Raw genomic sequence first — 24,314 nt, 5'->3', positions numbered from 1 at the left:
CTGGCTGCTTAACAGGCCCATAGTGTTACTGCATTAGTATCTATTATCTATAATTAGTATCTAGTATCTATTTCTAAAAACTCCCCCATTCCCAGTCTTTTCTTATTGCTTACCTGACTATATTTTCCACTTCCAATGAAGAATGACCATGGTACCCACCGTCAAGGGTTTTGCGATTTCTTTTCTCATCTCTTTTCTGCTTTGAATAATTGTCCGTCTTCTCTCATATGCCACATTCACGAGACAGTTAAGCAACAGTGCCGTGCCAGCCAAGAGAGGCCCTTCTGTCTGGAGCCATTCTTTGGCAGACCAGAATCACTGTCTCCATCAGAAGTCATGTTGCTCGACTCCATCAAATGCTTACTGCTGGAACTTCCCTACGCCTCTCACTATTGCCTTTCCCAGAGTCTAGCACTGTGCCTGCATGCTTGAAGAATATCAAAGAGGTTAGTGAATGGATGGCACAGAAGAGAAAGAGAGAGGGAGAGGGAGAGAGAGAGAGAGAGAGAGAGAGAGAGAGAGAGAGAGAGAGAGAGAGAGAGAGAGAGAGAGAGAGATCCCAGTTTCCTCATCATCTCCTGGCCTGGCCTTGCCTGACTTTAGTGTGGTTAGAACTGGCCACTTCCGTGCGTTCTCCATGGTGGGGTCTTAGTATTGTGAAGGCAAATGTCCTTCTGGTGTCCCAGGGCTACTCCCTTCTATGAGGTTAGCCACTTTGTTGCAACACAAGCTCCCTCCACAGTGTTCTGCTTTGCTGTTCTAAAAGCAATAAAGTCAACTGACTTTATACTGAATACTTGAATCAAATTAACCCTTTTCTCCAAAATAGCTTATTTCTTCAAAACAACCTCACGATACAATTTAGGTGTACAATCAAAAGATTCTTTGCTCTGAAAAATCTGGTCATCCAGGGACCAGCATGAGATTCACTTGGATCTGCTGTAAGATATAGGCAGAGTCATTGACATTTCATTTAATAAGTGACCCTCTCAAGCCTTATTTATTTATTACTAGTATACGTATGATGAGGGACACGTGCATGCTGCAGTGTGTCTATAGGTCAAAGGACAGCTTTGTTGAGTCAGTCTGTCCTTCCACAGGTTCTGAAGACCAAACTGAGGTTTTCAGGCCTGTTCATCAAGTACTACTACCATGGAGCCATGTCTGGTCAGCAAGCCCCGGAAACCTGCTGGGTTCTTACTACCTTGCAATTAGATTTTTAAGTAAGAATATGTTTGATGTATGTCCTGGAAAATCCCTTCCACTTTACTACCTACACTCTCTTAAATAGGTGTTCATTTCTCCAAGGGGGAAAAGAATCTATTTTATTCTTATAGTGGAAAAATTAAAACATAATTCACTATGATAGAACTCTGTGATATTTTTAAAATGCCAAGAGGCTGGACTAAAAAGGCAATTTAACTTTTAGTCATCTATGACATGCATCCAAAGCCTTTGATATGATTTGTACTTGAGCATCAAAAGTTCTCATAAATATACAGTTACTTCAATAAATCCACCAGAAAGTCTTTTTGTCATGTGAAAAAAATCAAGTTTTATTTGCTGGCCCTACAATATTTTAAAGAGCTATATTTCTTGGGCTTGTGTAAGTCCCGGTGAAGAATCTGAAGGTAAATAAGAAATACAACACATTAAGACTGGTTTCTTTACTCAGTATTTTACTGTAAATTGATTGTATTTTTCAAGTACAAACTCATTTTTGCTATTATTGCTATAATACAAAATCCTATTAGAATATGTTCCTTGAAATAAATTTCAACTACTCTCCATTGCCAACACCTTAAAGTAAAAGATTTTTACATGCATTCATTCAAAACATATTTGTTATTGCATCTTTTTTGCCAAATATTGTCCTTAAGCTGGGAAAACAAAAGAGAACTTGCCAGACACAAACCTATTTCTCTTCTAGTGTAGGGAGGCAGGTAGTGAACATAATAAGTAAACCAACACACAATTCATATATATTAGATATAATGACCCTTTGAACTCTAGGGAAGAAGCTACTACCACTATTCTGCTAAATGATCATAACATCAAACTACTTTCTAAATATTCATCCTTATATCCATAGGTTATATCCATAGAGCTCTCAGCCCTCATCAGAAACTTCTTATTGCAATCCATGATGGTTAACATAGAGCCTCAAACTAGTCCAAGTACAGAGAACAAAGGACTGTGGCATGCTCAGCTCCAAGCAAGGCAGCTGTATCATTTCCCCCTGGCACGTCTCAGAGAACATTGCAGAAGAGGGTTTAGAAAGATCTATGGGACTGGGGTCAGGGAGGATTCTTGCGAAATAAGATCTTCTGGATGTAAGCATGACTGTTACACTCATGAACCGCCAGCAACTGTGGCTGCCTGAACAAGATAAAGCATGGATAGGAAAGAGGTTCATGAAACCTCATCCTACCTGAGAACTACCAGTAGTTGATGAGTAATAGGGGAGGGAAAGTCATAGGGTGTGGCCTCTAGTGACAGCCTATGCTCCACACGGTAACTCTGTACCTGTAGACCCAAATTTCACTCTCAGGGTTATAAAGAAAAAGAGAGGATATGAAGTTGTGGGGAGGAGGTGGAGGAGATCTGGAAGAAGTTGGAGCAGGATAAAGGGGTGGGTGTGATCGAAATACGTCATAGGCACGTAAGATTTCAAAAAATAGGAAATACAAAAATTCATAAGATGCATTGAAAGGAAGAAAAGAATGAAGAGAGGAAGGGAAAGGTAGGAAGGAAAGGGAAGAAGCTACTTATAGAAAAGTAACACTGAAGGTAGAAATAACAGAGGGAGGTGCTTCTGTTCCTTCTGCTTCAACAGTGCATAATCGTTCTCTAAACCAATGTGCAGGGGCTAGACAGCAATACTTAAGAGCACATGCTAGTCTTAGAGAAGGCCTGGGTTCCGATCCAAGCACACATGTGGCAGCTCAAAACACACACAAGTCCAATTCCAAGGAATTCAATGCCAGCTATATATGTGGTACACACACACACATGCAAGGAAACATGCATACACATGAACAAAGTTGTGTGGGTGACTAGCCACTCTCTAATTAGACTTAAGGCCTACTCCATGAGATAGAACTTGCGCAGTTGCTTGGATAGTCAAGGACGTAAGAGTGGATAGACCACGGGCCTGTAGGAAAACCAAATGCTCTTCTGTTTAAAGAACATAGCAATAAAATGATTCCTAACAGCATTATGTTATATCCACAGTTCAGAGTCTTGCTAAGCCGTCACCAGAGAAGACACTTCTTCTTGCAGTGATGAGAACTAACACAGGACCACACCTGGACAATGTGCAGAAAGTAATATATTTAGGGACATTCAGTCCTAAATGGGGCATCTTCATCCAAATCCTTCCCTCAGGGCTCAGGAAGCTATGTCAAAGAGGAGGTAGAACGTTTTTAAGAGGCAGGGGAGATGGATCACTCACTATAGCGAAACAGTGTCCTCCAGGTCCAAGAGGACTCCTGCACCTGTGAACTCTGCAGCATCAAGAACAGGGCCTGTCCAGTAGACTGCTATTTGAATAAAACAGGAAGAAGTGGACTTGGGCTCCCAAAATAACCAAGAAGTTATCTGCAGTGGGCATCAGCTTGCAAAGAAAAAGTTAATTTTCTCCATTGGAGTCTTACTGGGTATATAAGCCACATTTAAAGACAGGCCCTTTACCTAGTAGTAGAAGGCTAACTCAAAGGTATTTTTGGAGCCGGGCAGTGGTGGCGCACGCCTTTAATCCCAGCACTCAGGAGGCAGAGACAGCCTCCACAACAATACAAAAAAAAAAAGGTATTTTCATCTCATGTTTCTTTGTTTGAGCTGTTTTGGCTTACTAGCCTTTTGTTTCTTTTTGGTTTCTGATTTTGAATTTTATGTGTTTTGTTTGTGCGTCTGTATTTCTTTGACTTTTTTGGGGGGGTTGTTTGTATTTTTGCTTGTTTGTTTTCTACAGAGAGTAAGAAAGAAAGGGCATGGATTTGGCTGAGTGGGGAGGTGAGGAGGATCTGGGAGGAGTTGTGGGAGCGGAATCTGTAATCAGAATACGTTCTATGAAAAAAAAATTTTTCAATAAAGAAAAAAGTGCACATAACAATTTAATAAAAGTAGACTGCTGTTTGAATAAAACAAGATTATGACCCTTATGAAAGAAAATATAACAAGCATATGGATATTACTAAAATTCTTTTTATGACAGAGATCAACTTTATCAATTTATAGAATTCCTAATATAAAAGAGCAACCACAATACAATATTATAATTTACATTTATGTATGTTTTAGCATCATTTAGTGTTATAGCATTGTGTTATTGAACATGTACATATCAAAACTTTATTTTCTTTCCAATGCCAGCTCATGAGGTAGGATCTGTTCTCTTAGCTATATATGAGAACTCTCGGATGTGGACAGATTTTTAAAAAATTGGCCCGGTATGTAAAGCAAGCAAATAGCAGAGTCGGAATTCAAGTCCATGCCTTTGATGATCAATCTATGTCCCCACTGCCCCATCAAGCACTCTCAGTACTTTATTACAGTAACCCACCTTCGCTTTACCTAAGGAGGTATAAAGATTTCATGTTTTCAAGTCTTTCCAGGAAAAATCATGTGCTCACCTATAAAAAAGACTCTCAGGTAGTCCAACAAAGTGATTTCTGAGGAGGAGCTTTGCAAACCTCTCAATAAGAAAAAGAGGCAAATAATTCTGGTCAGCAGGGTTGTGAGCCTGAAGGTAAGATGTATCAGAGAATGATTCCACTGTCTTCAGCGTGATTCCGCTGAAGACGGGCCTTTAGAAACAGAAGATGTCATCACAAGCTCTACTTCCCAAAGTGCTGTTTCTCCCATTTGATAATTCTGCATTTGTTGGTGCGGTTGACTAATTGTTTGCCCAGTGTCTGTTTCACTTATGTAGCATTTGCACCTGTCGCTGCACTAACTAAAACTGTCCCTGCCCTTTGGTATTGGGCCACTCTGCTGATACAGTGTGTTATAAATATTACAAGGACAAGAGCAGTTTATCCTGCAGGATACTGCATCACAGATTTACTGACAATCTCATTTCCTTTATTTGCTATAGTCTCAGAAGCGAATCAGAATTTTAGGTCAAGATATCGAGGCTATAATAAAACACAGCCGATAAGTCTACATTATTTAAAATGTGTCCATTAATAAGATGCGCTGGTAGAAGTTACACGGCTCTTGCTTCAGTTGCTGTTGCCTGAGTGAAAAAAGAGGAGTGGTGGCTTTCAAAATGAAAATGACTGGAATTTAGGATCCTTTCTGCTCATGTCCAATCCCTGCTGTCCTTGAGCCAGCTGAAATAGAGGGAAGCATCCTGTGGTTAGGGAAAAAATAGTGCCTGAAGGGAAATTCTGGACTCTTGTATTTAACTTGAGTGTCACTGATATATTTGGAAGCATTTGTCTTCCCCTTTTACCCAGAGGCCTGTTTGTTTACTTTGGCCTGGCGAGGGCCACACATTCCCTATAATCCCAAGTCTAACAAAGGACACAGCCTATGCTCAGCTACAGATATGCCTTCTGAGTTTCTCATTTAATTACATTTTCTCAGGAATCATGTCCCAGTTTGTAGATAAATTCTGGAAGTTTAAATAGTGTGCTGGTTAGTTTTTGACAGCCTGACACAAGCTAGAGTTACTTAGGAAGAGGTAAATTCGAGTAAGATGATGCCTCCAGCAGACTGACCTGTAAACAAGTCTGTGAGACATTTTCCTTATTAATGGTTGATATTTGAAGAGCTCAGCCACTGTGGGTTCCAACCCCAGTTGGGTAGTTCAGTGAACATTGTTTCTTCATGGTCTCTGTTACTTGCCTCTAGGTTCCTGCCTTGAATGTCTGCTATGGCTTGTAATCAGTGATAGACTGTAGTCTCCAATCCAAATTCTTTCTTCCCCCAGTTGGTTTGGTCAGGGTTTTATTACCGTAATAGGAAGCAAACTAGGACAGACAATCTCTTCATCCATAAAATGCAATATTTTTTAGGAAAGGAGGAAGCACTGCTTAAGTATGTTTTTCCCAAAGTGCCATGCATAGAAGTTGATTATGTTCTATTGCTTTGGGCAACACTCCTCACACTTGGATGTGTCACTCATAGCTCAAACTCAGAACACTTACTTGGCTCCTTGTTCTTTATAATACATTATTATTTTAAAAGCACACAGACAATACCTGCTGTATGGAAAGCATAGCTCTAAGTACTTTACAATTCTTCACTCTTTCACACTTGTAGAGCTCTCAGAAGAAAGATATTGTCAAAGATAACATAGATAGTGCTAGAAAGACTAGGTGACAAATTTGTATTCTGGTCTTCACTAGGCTTCGGCTACACATTTGCAGACAGCAAGAGTTTGCAGCTAAGTTGTAAGTGCTTCCTTCTCCTCCTCCCTCAAGCATCCTAACCACACTTCCTCCTCATCTTGTCTTCATTTTCTGCTTTCTCTTCTTGGATTGCCTCATTGTGTACTTTTTCGCTGCTCTTGGACTCTTTATCATCTTGCCTCAACCTCCTGTGAGCTGCAATTGGGCACATGTTATCATGCCCTGCTAAGAATATTCCTTCTTTCCATAGATATTGTTAAAGATTTTGATTATGCACTACAGTCCATTGATTTAAATATCCTCACTTGCTAAGTATATGGCATGAACAGTGTTCTGGGATAGAGATTAGAGATAAACCAACAGAGTAAGTGAGGTTCAGTAGGTGTTGACATGAGGGAGAGATGCAAAATCCTTCATAAACATTGATTGTGCTACATAGTTCTATGTCAATTTGATACAACTATCTTCAAGGAGGAATCCTCAACTGAGAAATGCCTCCAGTAAGATTGGGCTGTAGGCAAGCCTATAGGGCATTTTCTTACTGATTGATATGAGATGATAGCTCGGCATATTGTGAATGATGCCACTCCTGGAATTGTGGTCCTGGGTTCTATAAGAAGTCAAGCTGAGCAAGCCATAAGAAACAACGCTGTGTGCAGCACTGCTCCATGGACTCTGCATCAGTTTTGGACTCCAGGTTCCTTCCCTATTGTAGTTCCTGTTCTGACTTCTGTTGATGGTGAACAGTGATATGGAAGCATAAACCAAATAACCTGGTGGCTCCCCAAGTTTCTTTGCTCCTGGTGTTTTGTCACATCAATGCAAACACTAAGTAAGATACTGATAGAGTAAGATACTGATAGAAATATGCAACACAATTAAAAATGTCCAAGATAGGTAGCGACTGAATGTTTTGGGATGGTTTGGACTTTGATGGATGGGTGAGATGATGAAGACATTATAGGCAGAAGGCCTTTATATGGTATACATAGAGCAAGTGATATATAAAGAGCAAAGTGGAAACTAGGTATGGAAATAATTGGGTTATGTGATCAGCAACAGAAAGCAGCTTCTTACAGCCTTGTGGTGTGTGTCAAAGAAGTAGATTTGGGGTCAGGAGAGATGCCTCAGTGGCTAACAGCAAGTGCTGTTCTTCCAGAGGACAAGAGTTTGGATCTCAGCACTCATGGCAGGTGGCTTTCAAAGCCCTGAATCTCCAGCTCCAGGACACATGATACTCTTTCCTGGCCTCCACAGGCACCATAAGTAAGTGCACATAGCCACACACACACACACACACACACACACACACACACACACACACACACACACAAACTTTTGGAAAAAAGTGAAATCAGCATAATCTGCTAATGGAAATAATGGTTTATAAAATTCAGTACTGAAAACCATGGAGATCTTATGTTTCCAAACCACTAAGTGGACAAGCTCATGGATAACTGACATTCAAAGTGATTTCCCCTCCTTTCCAGCACCCCTTTGGCCTCCTTTTCTTTGACCTCTTGTATCTCTTGCCTGACCATTGTTCAATTTCATCACCTTCAACAATAAACCAACTTCATTTTATCAAGGCTCACTTTTGAGTCTCAGAAAAATACTCAGTATCTGCCACTAAGATACTATAAATGGATTTAAATTTCTCCCACTTTCTACTTGTGTATCCCAAAACCCCCTTCACTCATGGAATAACCTAAGCACTGTAGTGAGAAGGAAGAACATGTATTTGGGATAACAATAAGTTACTACGGGAAGAACCCTGAATTATTGAGTCTCAGCAGCTCTTGTCGGCAAACACTTGAGACTCCCCCACGCTCGTGAAGATGCCACCAAGCTTTGATCTACCGTAGTTGAGAAAAATAATAGAGTAGTAGTCGTTTTTGCCATGCCTGCAACAAAATACCAGACAAAATCAACTTACTTTGGCTTACAGTTTGGAGGTACAGTCCATCTTTGTTGGGAAGGCATGGCAATGAGGGCATGAAAGATCTGGTCATATTGTGTATAGCTTTATGACACAGAGAGCAATGAATGCTGATGGTTGACTTGCTTCCTCCTTATGTACAGTTCAAAAGTCAGAGCCAACGGAATGATGCTGATAGCACTGTAGCGAGGTTTCCCATCTCAGCTTAATCCATTTAGCAACTCCCTTGCCTCCATGCCCAAAAGTTTGTGTGCCGTGGGATTCTAGACCCTGTCAGGTTGGCAATCAGCATTCACCGTCACAGACAGACTGACAGCGTTTCAGTTCTGAGTGCTTTTTTACAGTGTCCCATCCTCTCCGAGTCCATGTCCTATATCACATTTGCCTAAGTCTGATTAGATGGTAGAGTAGTCGGGACTCCTCTGATGACAGTCATTACTGTTAATTTCTGTTTTCAGCTACCCTGTCTTTCCAGGCAGCAGTTTCCCCCGAGGAACTCTGTGTTTTTAAACATTCGTCTCGCCATAACAGCTAGAGCTACTCAGCTGACCTTCAGCTCTTGCCTGAGATTTTCATCGTCCTTGTCAGTGAATGGAGAGTCGCTGTGTTTCATTCCCGGAGGAAATGGGAACAATAACTTCCTGAACGGCCTTGGAGTGTGTTGATGATGCCCTTCAATGGGAATGCACTATGTTGTCACCTTGAGTTTTCATGTCTTCTTTCTTTCTTTCCTTAGGTTGAAGAGTTGATTGAGACACACTTTGGCAGTCGCGGCAGAAGGGCTGTCCTCCTCCAGTCTCCTTCACACAGCAGAGCAGAGCTTCAGACCCTCCAGCACCTCCTTGGTCAGCATGGCTTCAGTGTTGTCACGGTTGAAGAAAGACTTGGTGCTGGCCTGGGCCTGGAGCTGTTGGACCAAGGTCAGGATGATAAGTAACTCTATGCTGCTAAATTTCTTCTTCTCAAACTATTTCACAGAGCAGGATTTTATCCACGATCCAGTGTCTCATATCATACATGCTTAGCTTCCTTGTTTCTTTTCATTACCTCTCTCAATATTCTTTAGTTGGATCTCTTTATTCTTGAAATTATTCTGTTTGTATTTCGGCAGCATTTTGGAGTCACATAGTTCATATTTAAATGCTACATTAAAAATGTTTATGTTTATGTGCATGAATACATATTCTGCCTAGCACCAAACCGCTCCATATTTTAAGGAAATAGCCACTTCACTTGATGGCAAGTAGGATGTGCTGGAAATTGCTTTGCAAAGCCAGTTGAAATGGGATTCACAGATGGTTCTAAATATGAAAGTGGTAAGGGCATTTATTATACATGCCATTAGTCATCAAGTGTTTTCATTTCTATCATTTGAAGGGAAAAATAAGAGACAAGGCTAAAGAAATTATTTGAAAGAAAATTGAGTCCGTGAAGAAGGCTGAGGGTAACAGCTACTATCTCTCCAACAGGGCAGGTCCCACGCTATACTCCGTATTCATGACCTCATTCAACACTCTCTGTCACTGCCTGACTAAAACTTAAGAAAAAGGAACTCTCTCCACATTCAAAGAAAGGAAACTGAGTCTTTCTGGGAAGAAATAGACCACAGTGATGTGAGGGAAGGATGGATGAGAGACCCTGAGTCCCACTCCCATTTCCTGTGTTCTTCCTCTCGGTTCCTCCGTTGCCTTAGTCTCTTGTGGCTCATTGATCCTGCATGGAACTCATGGGAGATAACACTGATGCAGAATGGCACTCAGCATAGGCTAGTCACATTTTCTTGTTTTTTCGTAACACAACATAGGCATCCCTCAATGTCCACAGAGGACTGACTCCAGGGCTCCCTGAAGATACCCAAGTCACTCTTATAAAATAGTGTAGTCTTTGCAAATAACCCCACACACATATTTTTAAATTATTTCTAGATCATTTGTTATACACAATACAACATACATATAACACACATCATCATTATATATTGGGCATTTTTTCAGGGAATAATGACAACACAAAACTGTCCACTTTCAATGCACATGAGAGAACTAAAAAAATTTGCCAAAGGATTTGTGGAAGTGGGACTCCAAATGTGGAAAGGTTGTGTATGCATTTATTTTCCTGTTTTTCCCATAAGAAACAGAAAAAAAGCCAATTTGAGTTAACTGCTTTTTACAATGGTAGTTTTCTTTGAGAGCAAATGGTAAGCTTCAGGTGCCCCAATACTCTTCCAATGAGGTAACGAGCTTGCTTCTCATTCAGTGTGGTTTCCCTTTGCTGGCCTATGGGGGTGAAAGAAAATTAGAAAAACGTTTCTGAGAATGGTGGATGATTCTGACCTCGATCACCCTTCACACGTGGCTGGTGAAGCTTTCAGGGATCAGAATCCATGAAAATCATTTGATGGGAAGGTGTTGAGAGTATTGTTTGTAAAGTAGGCCTCTGTGAATGTTGCATGTTGGTCTCTGTCCTGGAGGAGTGGCTTAAAAATCTAAACCAGTGGTCCTCTACCTATCAGCTGAAAGCAAAGTTGGTGAACTTCTTTGAATTTGGGTCCATGGAAAGGGAACAAGCTAAAGTTGCAGAGCATTTGCAAGCGTCATCATCAAAACCTCATTAGAATGGGAATTGGATAAAGAAAGTATAAAACATGTTTAGCATCTGTCTCATTCCACACTGAGTAGGGCGATTGAATTACCACTGCTCGCTATGTGGCCAGCATTCGAGTGTGCCTGGTGACAAGCTACTGTGGTCTAAAATCCCTATACCCCGTGATGTCTTGATGCTACCACTGATTTAGTGTGGATACAGTGTGGATTGTCTGTGCCTTTCACCTTCAATTCAATTTAAAAATTTCTCCAGCTGCAAAACAGCTGGGTTGCATCGCCTCTTTCTCTTGATATCTGTGGGTTAGTTTGACACAAAATAGGGAGGATTACTTTGCAGCTTCCAAGTAGTATGAGAGTGCAAAGGCAGCTTGAAGCAATAGAATCTGGCAGCTGCACTAGCTGCTGGGCCTATGACCAGCTGTAACTGTGTAATGTCACCAGCGTTTGTCATGTAGATGATGCTTCCGGTCCCTTTCCCACACTCCCCCAGCTTTAAAAAACATCTTCCCAGCTCAGTGTAGCACTCCTTTACTCTGTCACCTATTGCCTGCAGCAGTAGGATCGATTTCACAAGATGTGAAGTATGGAAATTGATTTGGCTGTGTAGATTTCATCTTTAATTTCTTTTCACCGTGGAGCACTGTGCAGAGAATACCTGAGATAAAACAGCCCTATAATTCTAACCTAACATACATCATATATGGAACTTAAAAGGACATTATAGCTTATTTTATAGGACCACCAAACTAACCTATAAGCCATATTTGAATTGCACATGCTATATACTACGGAAATACGTTTTCGGCTCGGAATTCTCGTATGTCCTTTGCAGGCACACGGATTACTGCCTCGTTATTTTGCCTCCTGTGCATCAGCAGAGAAGGAAGCTACACTGATGTGTGTGAACCCCCAGGCTGAGCAGCTTGGGAGACTGCTCAGAAGGGCCTGGAGCGCTGTCCTGCATGCCTTTTATTTTGCCATTGCACTTTCTTTCTGGTACTAACCTGCAATCTGAAAATACGACATTAAAACCAAGGTAGATGCTTCCCACCCGTGCTGCAGAGGGCACAGGGGCAGGGTTGGTGTGTTGATAAAATGCATTCATGGACAAAAGAAAGTAAGTGTGAGACCTATTTTCCTTTAAAAAAAACAAAATAAAACTTATTTTTACCTGCTCTTCTCTCTTGTCCTGGCTTCACCCCAATCACTCTGCTGACCTCTCTTTTTGTGCCTTTTTCTAGCAGAGAGCCATTTTTAAAATGTGGGATGATAGAAAATAACAAAAGTTAGAAAAATATATAAAACGGTTCACGGGCCAGACAGGTAACATTCCACACTTAATGTAATCTGTGTGGTAGAGTAACTTCTTTTAGTTTTGTCTGCCACTTGTGTGGATGTTGCCCTTATAAGCCAGAAGGTATGTCAGACTCCCTGGAACTTGAGTTACAGACAGTTGTGAGCTCCATGTGTGTACTGGGAATAGAACTCCCATCCTTTGGGACAGCAGCCAGTGCTCTTAACCACTGAGTCATCTCTCCAGCCCCTGGGTTTTGTATTTTATTTGTTTGTGTGTTTGGTTGTTTAAATTCTATTTCTTAATAAATACCATTAGAAAGGAAAAGTTGGCAGTTTAAGTTTCTAAATTATGGTATGAGCATTATAGATGTTCCTTTCCTGAGGGCTAATTCCATGCTAGGGGCATAAGAGAAGTTGATGACTCCATTGGGGAAGAATACGTGTGTGTAAGTCATTTCTGCTCCCGGTCTCTGCTAAGGGCAGTTGTAATATTTACTTCTAATTAGCAAGTGAAATGGATTTAATCACTTTCTCTAGTCCCATTTGAGAAGAGGCAAATGAAAGTCCTGCCAACATTTTATCTCATTCATAGTTCTGGAATGGGACCCAAACTGTAAATGCTAAGAACATATACGTATGATTGCTACATGCAACCACGTTAGAGACACTGATCTAAAAGGTGGATGATGGGTTCATGGAGCAGCAATTTTCAGGATTCATATTAGAAATGAGACTACATAACAGCATACTTGCTGCTGAGCCATTGTGCTGCTTATAATTTAACAGAGTAGGTGTTTATAGTCATTATCTCATCTTTACTCTGGCTTTGAGAACAGCACAAGGACAATGGTCTTTTTGGAGCTAACTAAAAATGTACTCTCATGGCCTTCCAACCCCTTGCTTTTGAATATAGAGCACATGTCCTTGCATTCAGGGAAACATGCATTTCTCTACGGAAAAGGGGGAAGTGCTACCCATTTACTCTCTTTCTGACCATGCCAGTGCTATTTAGGACATCAGAGCTTCGATGCGTGGTGGCCTAAAAGAGAGTAGATGTTTTCTGAAAGTTTTAAACCCTACTCCTTGCTCGAAGTTGAAGTAAAACGTGACCCAAGAGACTCTGACTTGGAGTAATTTTTTGTCATGGATCAGAATTATCCATGTGTATCTGAAGAGCAGTACGTGTGTACGTCTATGTTTTCTTACTTGAGGGTTTTCTATGGAATGCTTTCTGAGGAAATTCAGAAAGGGAAAGGGAAAGGCCTTACTTGCCAGGGTCGCATGTTTGTGCAAATAGAGCTTAACTGGAACACAATCGCACCCTTTTGTTTTTATATTATGTTGGGCTACAACAGAGTTGATTAGTTGCAATGAGTATTTCATAGTCCTACAATTTAAATTTTATATTATTGTACCTTTCCAGAAAACTTTTTTTGACTGATGTATATGGATAGGTAAATGGATATAGCTTGATCCAATAACAAGCTGTCAACTGGAACCCAGGTTTGATGTAATTTGTTTTTTAAGGTGCAATAAACCTTTCAGAAAGAATTCTATTACAGTAAAGCATATAATAACACAACTACCAAAATGGACATATAAGATTAGGACCTATGTTGGATATTCCTTCTTAGCTACAATAATGTGGGCTTAGCTTTGCTGTTAAACTTCCAAAGATCTAGAGCAACAACTGAGGGTTTTACTCTCAGGAAGAAAGGAACAAATGTTACAGCTACTCCTTCCAGTTTCCCACACCACCTAGTAATATGTATGTATGTGTGTATCTATGTATGTATGCATATATGTATATATGTACATATATAAACACATATACATCTATGTGTATAAAATCAACTTTAAAAGGAATCTCATATAGACAATTGAAAGTAATGCGAAGAATCAAAGGCCAGGAAACAATTATACTGCAAAGTAAATTCCATATCCTGTTCCTTACAGAGCCTTTCATAGGGGGCTGGAGTATCCCATGACAGTAGGCTACAGTGAAGCCATTGCTTTGAGAGACTGCAGGACGTATATGATAATCACTGCTCAGCATTTGTATTGACATTGAACCTGACACGTCACATTCTAAAGAATAAGAAATTTACCCAAATGTGATCTTAGGAACCGCTGATAAAAGACTGAGTTTATAGGGTAAGAGATACCATCACTAATTAATACAAAAACTATAGTAAAGAAGAAAGAAAACTACTTCCTTCTCTGTTTCGTGTCTGCCTTTCCTTCTTTGCTTTCATTCCTCCTTTATTCCTTCATTTCTTTCTCTTCCTTTTCAATGTTGCAACAATCTTCTTGTGTAAGCCTCCTGAGTGCTGGGGTTATAGGCGTGAGCCGCCATACCCAACTTACTTAATACTTTAACTTACATTCACTTGTAATTTGAAAATAGTTATATATACACATTTCAGACTCAGTTGTGTGTGTGTGTTTTCAGATTTTATCTAAGCTTGAAGGTTTGTTTAGTGGCTCAGGTTTGAATAGAAAGGAATGTCACTGCAGACATTAGCATCTTACTCTGCTGATCTTCATCTGAAACCTTCATGGTAGAAAGGTTACTCAAAATTTTCTTTACTGTTCGTACTGAAAATGAATCTATAAGATAGCTGAGATTTAAATTATCTGCAGGTGCTGTGATAAATACTTCCTTCTCCTGTTACCGTGATAAATACATCCACTGAAACACTCTGAGGGAGTAATGGGTTTTCTTCTCTCATCACTCAAGGTACAGTCTGTTGTTGTAGGGAAGTCAGGCGGTGGGAGCTTGCAGCAGATGCTCACACGGCAGCCACCATCAGGAAGCAGAGACTGAGGGACGCTGTTGCTGCTCAGCCCCATTTCTCACTTACAGAGTCTAGGATCCCAGCCAGGGAATGGCACCTCTCCCCACATCAACTCACTTAATACAGTAACGTTAATCCCCCACAGGCACAGTCATAGGCCTGTCCCCTAGGTGATTCTAGATCCTATCTAGTTGATAATTAGTATTAATCACTCCAAGTCCTAACAGCTTAACCACCAAAATTGCCTCTGTGGAGGAATGATGGACTCTGGTGATGGAAAATGTAATTTTTAGAATTAAGACTGAAGCACAGTTGAGGTCCCTAGGCTTGTCTTAGCATTCTTCATGCTTATATAACCTGGGCAAATTACTTAATCTCTCAAGCCTTATTTCCCTCATATTCAAACTAATGCTTTGAGAATAGTCTACAGTAGGTCTCCAGGACTGGTAGATAATATTGTGTGATCTAGTCACAGAGAGAAGGACATGATGTTCCTCTGTGGGGAGGTAGCTTTAAAATTGGACCTAGCATAAGGGTGTGCTGCTGGTGTCACTGTGGCCTAACCACACAGTATAGATGTTCTTCATGTTGGAAGCCCTCAACCTACATGTTCTCATGGGATAGTCTGGGTTGTAAACATGAAGTTTATACACATTTTCTTAGAATATCCTAAGTTTATATACATAGTCTGGAAACTCCCCAAATTCATAAATTATGTCTTTCAGCTTATCACTTAAAATCATTCCTTCTACATAGAGATAAATATGTATTGACTATAGAAATAAGTGAAGACAAAAGTAAATCACTTTAGGAGTCAAGACTGGGTATGGTATCTCATGAAACTTTTCTTAAAATTTAGTTTGTAAAATATGTATTATTTGTTTTGATTTTTTGAGATAGGTTCTTATATATATAGCTTTGACTGGCCCAGAACTTAGTATATAACCTTGGCTACTCCCAAACCCACACTCTTCCCTCAGCTTCCTGGTATTACAGGCATGTACCTCACATTGGCCTAGCTTTTTACTCTTATATATCCTTAGAAGAACACTGGTATTTACTCATGGGATACTCTGGCGTTATGACAAAAATGGCACAAATGTAACAATGGCTGTCCATAGAGCCTGCACTTTCCATGCCGTCTAAGTCCAGACTGAAAACTACTGTACTCTTTGGCCAGGGAGTTTTCAGGGGTCTCTTGTCATCCATCTTTGCCTGATGCATTTTAGAGAGGTCAGTTGAATTCAAACGTACGTAGATGCAGGTACCCTAAACTTTGGACAGATAAACCGGACAGTATAAACTCAAGCAGAGAGTCCCAGAGCTTTTGTGGAGGACACTTACTTAGATGTGATGGTTAATTCTCTGAATGCTTGCTATTCTGTAAGACAAGGTAGTGAATGGTGTTGCCTAAAGATGTTTTCTAGTGAAGAGAACATGAAAGTGAGCATGTAGCTTTTGAGTTTGTGGACCAGAAAGCAAGAGGAATAAGTGGTCCAAACATCCATATGCTCCCCAGGGCTGGCTGTGTCCTCTGCATCATTCTCTTCAGTTCTTTCCTGATACAATGTAAAGGACTCATTGTCTTCTGGTCTCTTTCCTTTCAAAAGACATTTCGTGAGCTAGGATTTTCATAACATATTCTTCAGTCAAGCAAAAGACAGAGGGACCATCACATCCCTCGCTTTCATACCGTCCAGGTACTGTTTAGTAAGTCTTAACTCACAGATCAGTACAATGGCCTAAAAGGAGAATAGATATTTTCTCAAAGTTATTGACCTGCTTCCAGGGTGGACACCAAGTAATATGTTCAAGAATCTGGCAGAATATATTTTTATTTGTCAAGTCAGAATTATTTATGGATCTTTGGAGAAGGCATATTTTTTTCCAGTTGCAGCAGAAATCAGACTGTAGCAAGAACTAAAATTAAAAATAAACATAAAAAATAGATTATTCCAATCACAAAGACTATTTCTGGGAGGCCCTCATGTAGCTGAACCAATATTTTTGCATTTCCATTTTTAATGAAAGGCTGTATTGCAAGGCTTACTTGTAGTAACTTTAGACTAAGGATGAGTACCTTTAACTGAATCAGAATTGTCTTCATGGAAAAGTCCATCTCTCACAGTCAGAAAGTTTGGGTGGATCAGAAGCAAAGTCTTTGATGCAGTTGAGTTGCTGCATTGTGTAGGAAGACTAGTGAATGACCATCTTCCAGCCTGTGATGCAATAACACACAATAACACACACACACACTCTCTCTCTCTCTCTGTCTCTGTCTCTCTCTCTCTCACACACACACACACACAGAGACAGAGTGAGAGAGAGAGAGAGAGAGAGAGAGAGAGAGAGAGAGAGAGAGAGAGGGAGAGGGAGAGGGAGAGGGAGAGGGAGAGGGAGAGGGAGAGGGAGAGGGAGAGGGAGAGGGAGAGGGAGAGGGAGAGATGAAAGTTAAACCTCTTGTTAACGGGGCACATTTTTTTTTAGTCTTAGCTTCGATCTGGCACTTTATGGACAGAAAAAAATGAAGGAAAGGAAGGGAAGGAAATCACTATTCTGGCTCCAGTTTGGGGCTGGTCCCCTGTGGGTGTTCGTACATGTGCATCCCAGGTGCTTCCACTGACCACTTAAAACCTGAGTCTAATGAACTTCTCATTCTGTTTCCTCCCCCCCCCACCTGCACCCTGCTGTTCCCCTGACTTTAATTTGCTGTATAACTATTTAGCAGGAAGACAAGTGAGTAAAGGTCATATTTAAAAAGGTGCAGTGTGTTTTGCCTGGTCGATATTCCGCCTAGAACACATCTCACATGCGTTTTTTATTATGTGAGTAATGGGCTCAGAGTGGTACCGGAAGTGCTTCTGAACTTTAATCAGACCAGGGTTTAAGAAGAAAGAAAAAAAGAAAAGAAGGAAAGAAATTGAATCAAAGAAACTTATAAAGCTATGCTGTTCTATTTTATTGCATTATGACACACGGTAATTGTGTGCCCAGGTTTATTGTTATTTTCCTCAGTGCATACGGAAATACTGATGTATTTACAACCAAACAGAATTTGTTCTTTAATTGGCACAGTGGAGCACAAGAAACTGTTTATGTAACCTTAACTGCATTGACTTCTTTATACTATGACTCGAGTTCAATTTACTTTAATTTTGCAAAAATCTTTCTTATTTATAAAAGTTGAGCTTGTAGTGACCTCCTGGGCTGATATTTCCTTTACCCTCCACAGTACAAAGGAAACAAAAGGCAGTGTCTATCTCTCCCTTTCTCTTTCTGTAAAAGCACAGTCAAAATTAAACTGCTTCCTTAAGTGAATTCATTCTTGAAAAGAAAATAGCAACCAGATGTTTACTGAAATCGTAGTGTTTCTCCCTCAAGCCTAGCTTCTTTGTAATTGTTTGATCTTCATAGAAACCAGATTGGGTATGTGAATTTTCCAAAGCTGGGACCTATTTAATAATACTTTGAAGACATTTTCTCTGAACTATTTTGTTCAGTGTAATTCCCCTTTACCTACAGGTTTTCTCTCTTTTTAAAGATGTAACATTGAACTTTTCATAAGTAATTTATTCCAAGGCATTATTCTTTTCATATAGCTTTAGAATGGAAGATTTAGAAACAATAAATTAAATATTTTGTTTGGTTTTGCCCTAGACTAAACTGCTTTAAATGGCACATGTAATTTGCAAAAATAAATAGTATCTGTATATATTTAGATTGAGGACAGACTCCCAGAAAGAAAAACAAACTCTCATCTGGGACCTTTCAAGGAACAGTGTTTATGCATTAACTGATGGGGACACTGGGACTCCAAATAGTGTCTGACCATTTCACAAAGGAGGATTAACTAACCACCTCATTAGTGATCGGATGTATGCCTGAAATATTTGAAGTATTTTTTTTCAAGTTAGGAGTTTGGCAACATCATATCATGTTCCCGGGCTACCTGTTAACATTTGTAGCATTTTTACTTTCTAATCTCAGTACATAGAACTGCTGAAACTGCCTAAATCATTCTCCTTTTGGACTCCCCTTTCCTCGATTAATTAAGATCGCTCTGCGATGTCCTTTCAAAGCTTTAATGTTTTCTAGCTGAAGAGCTCTAGACAGAGTCTCTGTACACCTACAGTAGAGGAAGCAGAGTTATGGGCAAGTGACATCTTCTCTTTGGTGATCCCACTCAAGCCCCACCCCTGAGCTGACTTTTTACCACACCCACCACCTTTATGAGTATATTTTTGGTATAAGAACAGATTTGAGTGTATAATATGGGTGAATGTTCGAATTTATACCAATATTTTAAAATTATAACACTAGGCATTGATGCAAATTCACTCGGTTCTCTTAATCTTAACCTAGAATCGTCAAATCTGGTGAATTATGATGGTTTGGAGAGCATTTTTGCCCTGGGGACAGGCGAGCTGGCAGACATTTGATTAGCCTTTTTCTCTTGGGCTCATTCACACTGCCTTAGCTTGTTTCTTCTCATTTTTGTGTTATAGTGTGGCTTATATGTGTATGTTTTTATGACTGCCACTTGATATTGGATAACCGATTAGGGTCTCACACCTTCAGAACATGAATTCTCTCTACCAGCACTTAACCATCTAGGTTTGGAACCCCATGAGGTTTTTAGTGTCCATGTTGGCTAATCAGTTGGTGTTGTCTTTGTTTGGGTCTCATTTAGGCAGTCACATTGTTGAGATATCATGGATATGGCTTCCCTGTCATATCTAGAAGATTTAATCTCACAGTGAACTTCCTGGTTCTCTGAGTCTTTCAATCTTCTGGCCCACTCTTCCATGATGTTCCCTGAATCATACATACATGTAGGGATTCTGTTGTAGATGTATCATTTAGGGCTGGATACCTCATGGTCAGTTGTTCTCTGCATTGATACAGGTATCAGGGAACTTTAACAGACTCCTAAAACAATGTAGGTTATTGCTGTTTGTCTTGGCTACCTTCTGAAAGTTGAAAGTAAGTCCCACTGTTGAAGGACACTCGTACTTCAGACACAGGACACAGAGGATTCAAGCTGGAACTGACCTGAAATTCTCCTCCCTGAGGATTAGCTTCCACAGTACTAGAACGACCTATGCAAGCTACTAAGGGAGGAAAGTAATCAATAATCAGTAATAATTATGAACCCAGCTGCCATACCTATGAACCACAACAGTGGCCAGCACAGCAAGATAGCCCTCACAGTGCAACAGTGGCACTTCTGTCTTGGCAGTAACCAAGAGCTCTCTAATTGGCCTTAAACCCACTAAAAAGGAGATAAATAACACCTGGTACTATACAATTAGTCTACTAACTATGGCTAATGAGGTCATGGATCTTAGAGGAGAACGTATTACTGCCACTTTCCTAAACCAGCATAATTCCTAACTACATTATAAATATTTACCCTTATACCCGTAAGTAACTGTAGATCTTATCCCTCATTAAAGGAGCTTCTTTTTGGAGAAAACGGACCACTGCAGAAACTCACAACTGATTCTTCCATGCTTTAAACACCTGATTCTTTGTACTCTTTCTTCACTCTGTAGACCAGGCTGACCTCAAACTCACAGAGATCCACCTGCCTCTGCCTCCCAAGTGCTGGGATTAAAGGCTTGCACTACCAACGCCTGGCTTGTGCTCTTCCTTGAAATATAGGTATTCTCCAAGACATTTATCCAGACCATTCTTTTTGCTCCTTGTCTTGACATCTCATTATTTTTTCTACTTTATAAGCTTAATAATTTACTTATTGAATGTAATCCTTAAATTATGTTAAGTCCTGATCAGCCTTCTGTGGGCAGAATTCTGAGAGGCAAACAGTTCTCAGTGCCTGTCAGACATCCTTTATTTGGTACCTTGTCTGGGCATGTGTGACACAAAATGAGCTAGCTTGCCACCTATACCTGCTGTTCTTGCCTGACATTTTTCTGTATTCGGTTCTATATTCCATCTACCTCTTAGGGTCTACAAATCATTGTGAGACTCTCTCTCTCCTTCCTCTACAGCACATGTCTGTCACTGAGTCCTGTCTGGTGTGCCTCTGCCAGGGCTCCACATCCCTGTCCTTGCTTTCCTGCCACCACCACCCTGAAGCTGCTCTGCTGTTCACTGTGTGTACCTCTGTATTTGTACAGTAAAGTAAACCTGTATTTCCTAACAGGGAATACAGGGATTTCTAAGCCAGGATATCCAATCGCTTCCATGTCCCTGCCCAAACCTCTGCATAATTTAAGGAAATTAAAATATTTTAAACCAATGCTCAGGTCTCACTAGAGGAAATTAAATAAGAACTTGCTGGAAAAGGAATGGAGGTAGATATCATCATCTTTTTAAAAATGCTTTCCCTAATGACATTAGCATGCATTTAGATTGGGGGAATACAGCAATTTACTTGATCACATTTCAAAGCTTTCTACAAGGCACTGCTGTTCAGGATTTTGTTTCCTAGGACTCCTTGTATAAATTTAGCTTTTGTTGTTGGTTGTTGGTTTTGGTTTGTTTGTGTGTTTCCAATAGAAGGGTCACACACTAAAACAAGAAGTTAGTGTGAGATTGGTTCTCACATCCTCTCCGAAGACTGAATGACTCCCACTTGACCTAAGGGCTTCCTACAGGTCCCGTTTATAAGTATTTCAAACCACTTCCCTCCAGTACAGTAAGGACCAGGATTTCAATATGCAATTTTTTTGTGGGACATACAAACAATACACAGACCATAGGATTTCCTGTATGTAATTTCTTAAACTTATGAATTTCCCCATAAGTGTTCTTCAAATTGAAAATAGTAAACCAAATATCTGAGACTTCCTTATACTTCATCCATACATCTCTGATGCCTAGAAAAGGTTTTTTTGCTATTTTAAAAATAATCTCACGTGTCTGTTTTGTTTTTCCGTCTGTAATATACACAGCATACATTGAGAATGTTTTTTTTTACTCACTTCGATGCCTTTCTACATAGCATCTTGCATGTACTCAGTGAGTATATAATTGAAAAAATAAACCTACATGTACATTGATAAAGTCACCATTTTATGTACAGTGTAAGATAAAGTTATCGACACTGATGGAACTCAGCAAGATGGCAGAGCAAAGCCTGCTGTTCTCAGGGACCCATCTGCAGACAGCTAACTGAAGGCTCTCTGGAAACTTGTTGCAGCTTCCCCAAACATTTCTGTTTTCCAAAAGTCTACCAACAAGTTAATAGTAATATTTCCACAGCCACAACTTCTTTCAGGGATTTTTTGGTTTTCTTTTTTGAGAAAAATTATGAAAGTCATATAGGAATCTTAGTATTTGTGCAACAAAATATTCCCATTAGAATGGAGACCTCTTGGAATTTAAAAAATCTTGTTAGCATTCCACTTCCTTATCAGTGGCGGGTGGGGCAGGCTTGCATTTCCACTGGCTAGCACCACATATTGATCATCAGAGAGCCACGGGAATCCATTTCTGAATGTTTGTTAAGAGCATAGGTTGGTAGAGCACCCGCTTAGTTCCCAGCATCATGATTCTCAGACTTGGTACACAGCTGAACTCTCTGGAAGACTTGCTAACTGGCAGATTCTGAGCTCAACTCTCTCTTTTTTTTTTAAGATCTATTTTTTAATTCAAATTAGAAACAAACTTGCTTCAAAGGTCAATTCCATCTCCCTCTCCCTTCCCTACCCCCCACTAGACCCTCAAACTCCCCACCCAATCCCCACTCCACTCCCCAGGGAGGATTAGGCCCTCCATTGGGGATCTCCAAAGCCTGTCATATCATCCAGGGCAGGGCCTAGGCCCTCCACCATGTGTCCAGGCTGAGAGAGCATTCCTCCATGTGGAATAGGCTCCCAAAGTTCATTTGTCTGCCAGGGATAAATACTAATCTACTACCCAATGCCCCACAGATTGCTGAAGCATCCTCACTGACACCTAAAATAAGGGGCTCTGGATCAGTCCCATGCCGGCCTCTCAGCCATCAGTCTGAGGTCCATGAGCTCCTCCTTGTTCAGGTCAGTAGTCTCTGTGGGTTTCATCAACCCGGTCTTGACCCCTTTGCTCATGACTCCTCCATCTCTGTAACTGGGTTCCAGGAGTTCAGTTCAGTGTTTAGCTGAGAGTATCTGTCTCTGCTTCCATCAGCCACTGGATGAAGGCTCTAAGATGGCATACAAGGTAGTCATCAATCTCATTATCCGGCATTATCTGGCAGGGGCATTTAAGGTAGCTCCTCCACTATTGCTTAGTTTGCCAGATAGTGTCATTCTTGTAGATCACTGGATATCTCACTAGTGCCAGATCTCTCTTCAAACCTATAATGACTCCCTCTATTATGGTATCTCTCATCCTGCTCTCCTCTATAATTCCCCTGACTCAAACTTCCTGCTTTCCCATGTTCTCCTCTCCCCTCCTTTTCTTCCCCTCTTTTTTTTCCAACTCCCTCTCCCCTCCCCCCATGCTCCCAATCTGCTCAGGAGATCCTGTCCCATTCCCCTTCTCTAGGGTACCATGCATATCTCTCTTAGGGTCCTCTGTTTCCCAGACTCTCTGGCAGTGGGACTATAGGCTGACACTCCTCTGATCCCTGTCTAAAACCCATATATGAGTGAGTACATAGCATGTTTGTCTTTTTTGTGACTGGGTTACCTCACTCAGGATGTTTTTTTTTTCTAGTGCCATCCATTTGCCTGCAAATTTCAAGGTCCCATTGTATTTTTTCCACCACTGAGTAGTACTCCATCGTGTAAATCTGCCACATTTTCTCTACTCTTCATTTGAGGGGCATCTAGGTTGCTTCCAGGTTCTGGCTATTACAAAAAAAATGCTGCTATGAACATAGTTGAACAGATGTCCTTGTTGTATGAATGTGCACTTTTTGGTTATATGCCTAAGAGTGGAATTGCTGGGTCTTGTGGTATACCAATTCCCATTTTCTTGAGGAACTGCCATACTGATTTCTAAAATGGCTGTACAAGTTGGCACTCCCACCAACAGTGAAGGAGTGTTCCTCTTTCTCCACATCCTCTCCAGCATAAACTGTTGTTGGTGTTTTTTTATTTTAGTCATTCTGACAGGAGTAAGATGGTATCTCAGAGTTGCTAAAACTATACAATGGAAAAAAGAAAGCATCTTCAACAAATGATGGTGGCATAACTGGATGCTAGCATGTAGAAGACTGCAAATAGATCCATGTCTATCACCATGCACAAAACTTAAGTTCAAATGGATCAAGGACCTTAACATAAATCCAGCCACTCTGAACCTCTTAGTAGAGAAAGTCGGAGGTACCCTGGAAAGAATTGGTACAGGAGACTGCTTCCTGAAC

The 24,314-nt window shown here is 40.5% G+C and overlaps 1 protein-coding gene across 2 annotated transcripts in view; it reads left to right on the top strand.

Moving 5' to 3' along the window:
• The window catches only part of Cped1 (cadherin like and PC-esterase domain containing 1), a 258,430-nt gene that overhangs the window by 16,210 nt on the left and 217,906 nt on the right, over nucleotides 1-24,314 (top strand). For both annotated transcript variants that reach the window (XM_013119074.3, XM_040728510.1), the window contains exon 2: nucleotides 9,035-9,218. In XM_013119074.3, the coding sequence (XP_012974528.1) occupies nucleotides 9,035-9,218 (184 nt within the window). The remainder of the gene's footprint in view (nucleotides 1-9,034; nucleotides 9,219-24,314) is intronic.

The sequence above is a fragment of the Mesocricetus auratus genome, unplaced genomic scaffold (genome assembly GCF_017639785.1).
Source record: "Mesocricetus auratus isolate SY011 unplaced genomic scaffold, BCM_Maur_2.0 Super-Scaffold_100019, whole genome shotgun sequence".
Lineage (NCBI taxonomy): Eukaryota > Metazoa > Chordata > Mammalia > Rodentia > Cricetidae > Mesocricetus > Mesocricetus auratus.
The sequence above is the reverse complement of the archived record's forward strand: the minus strand, read 5'-3'. Positions and strand labels throughout refer to the sequence as shown.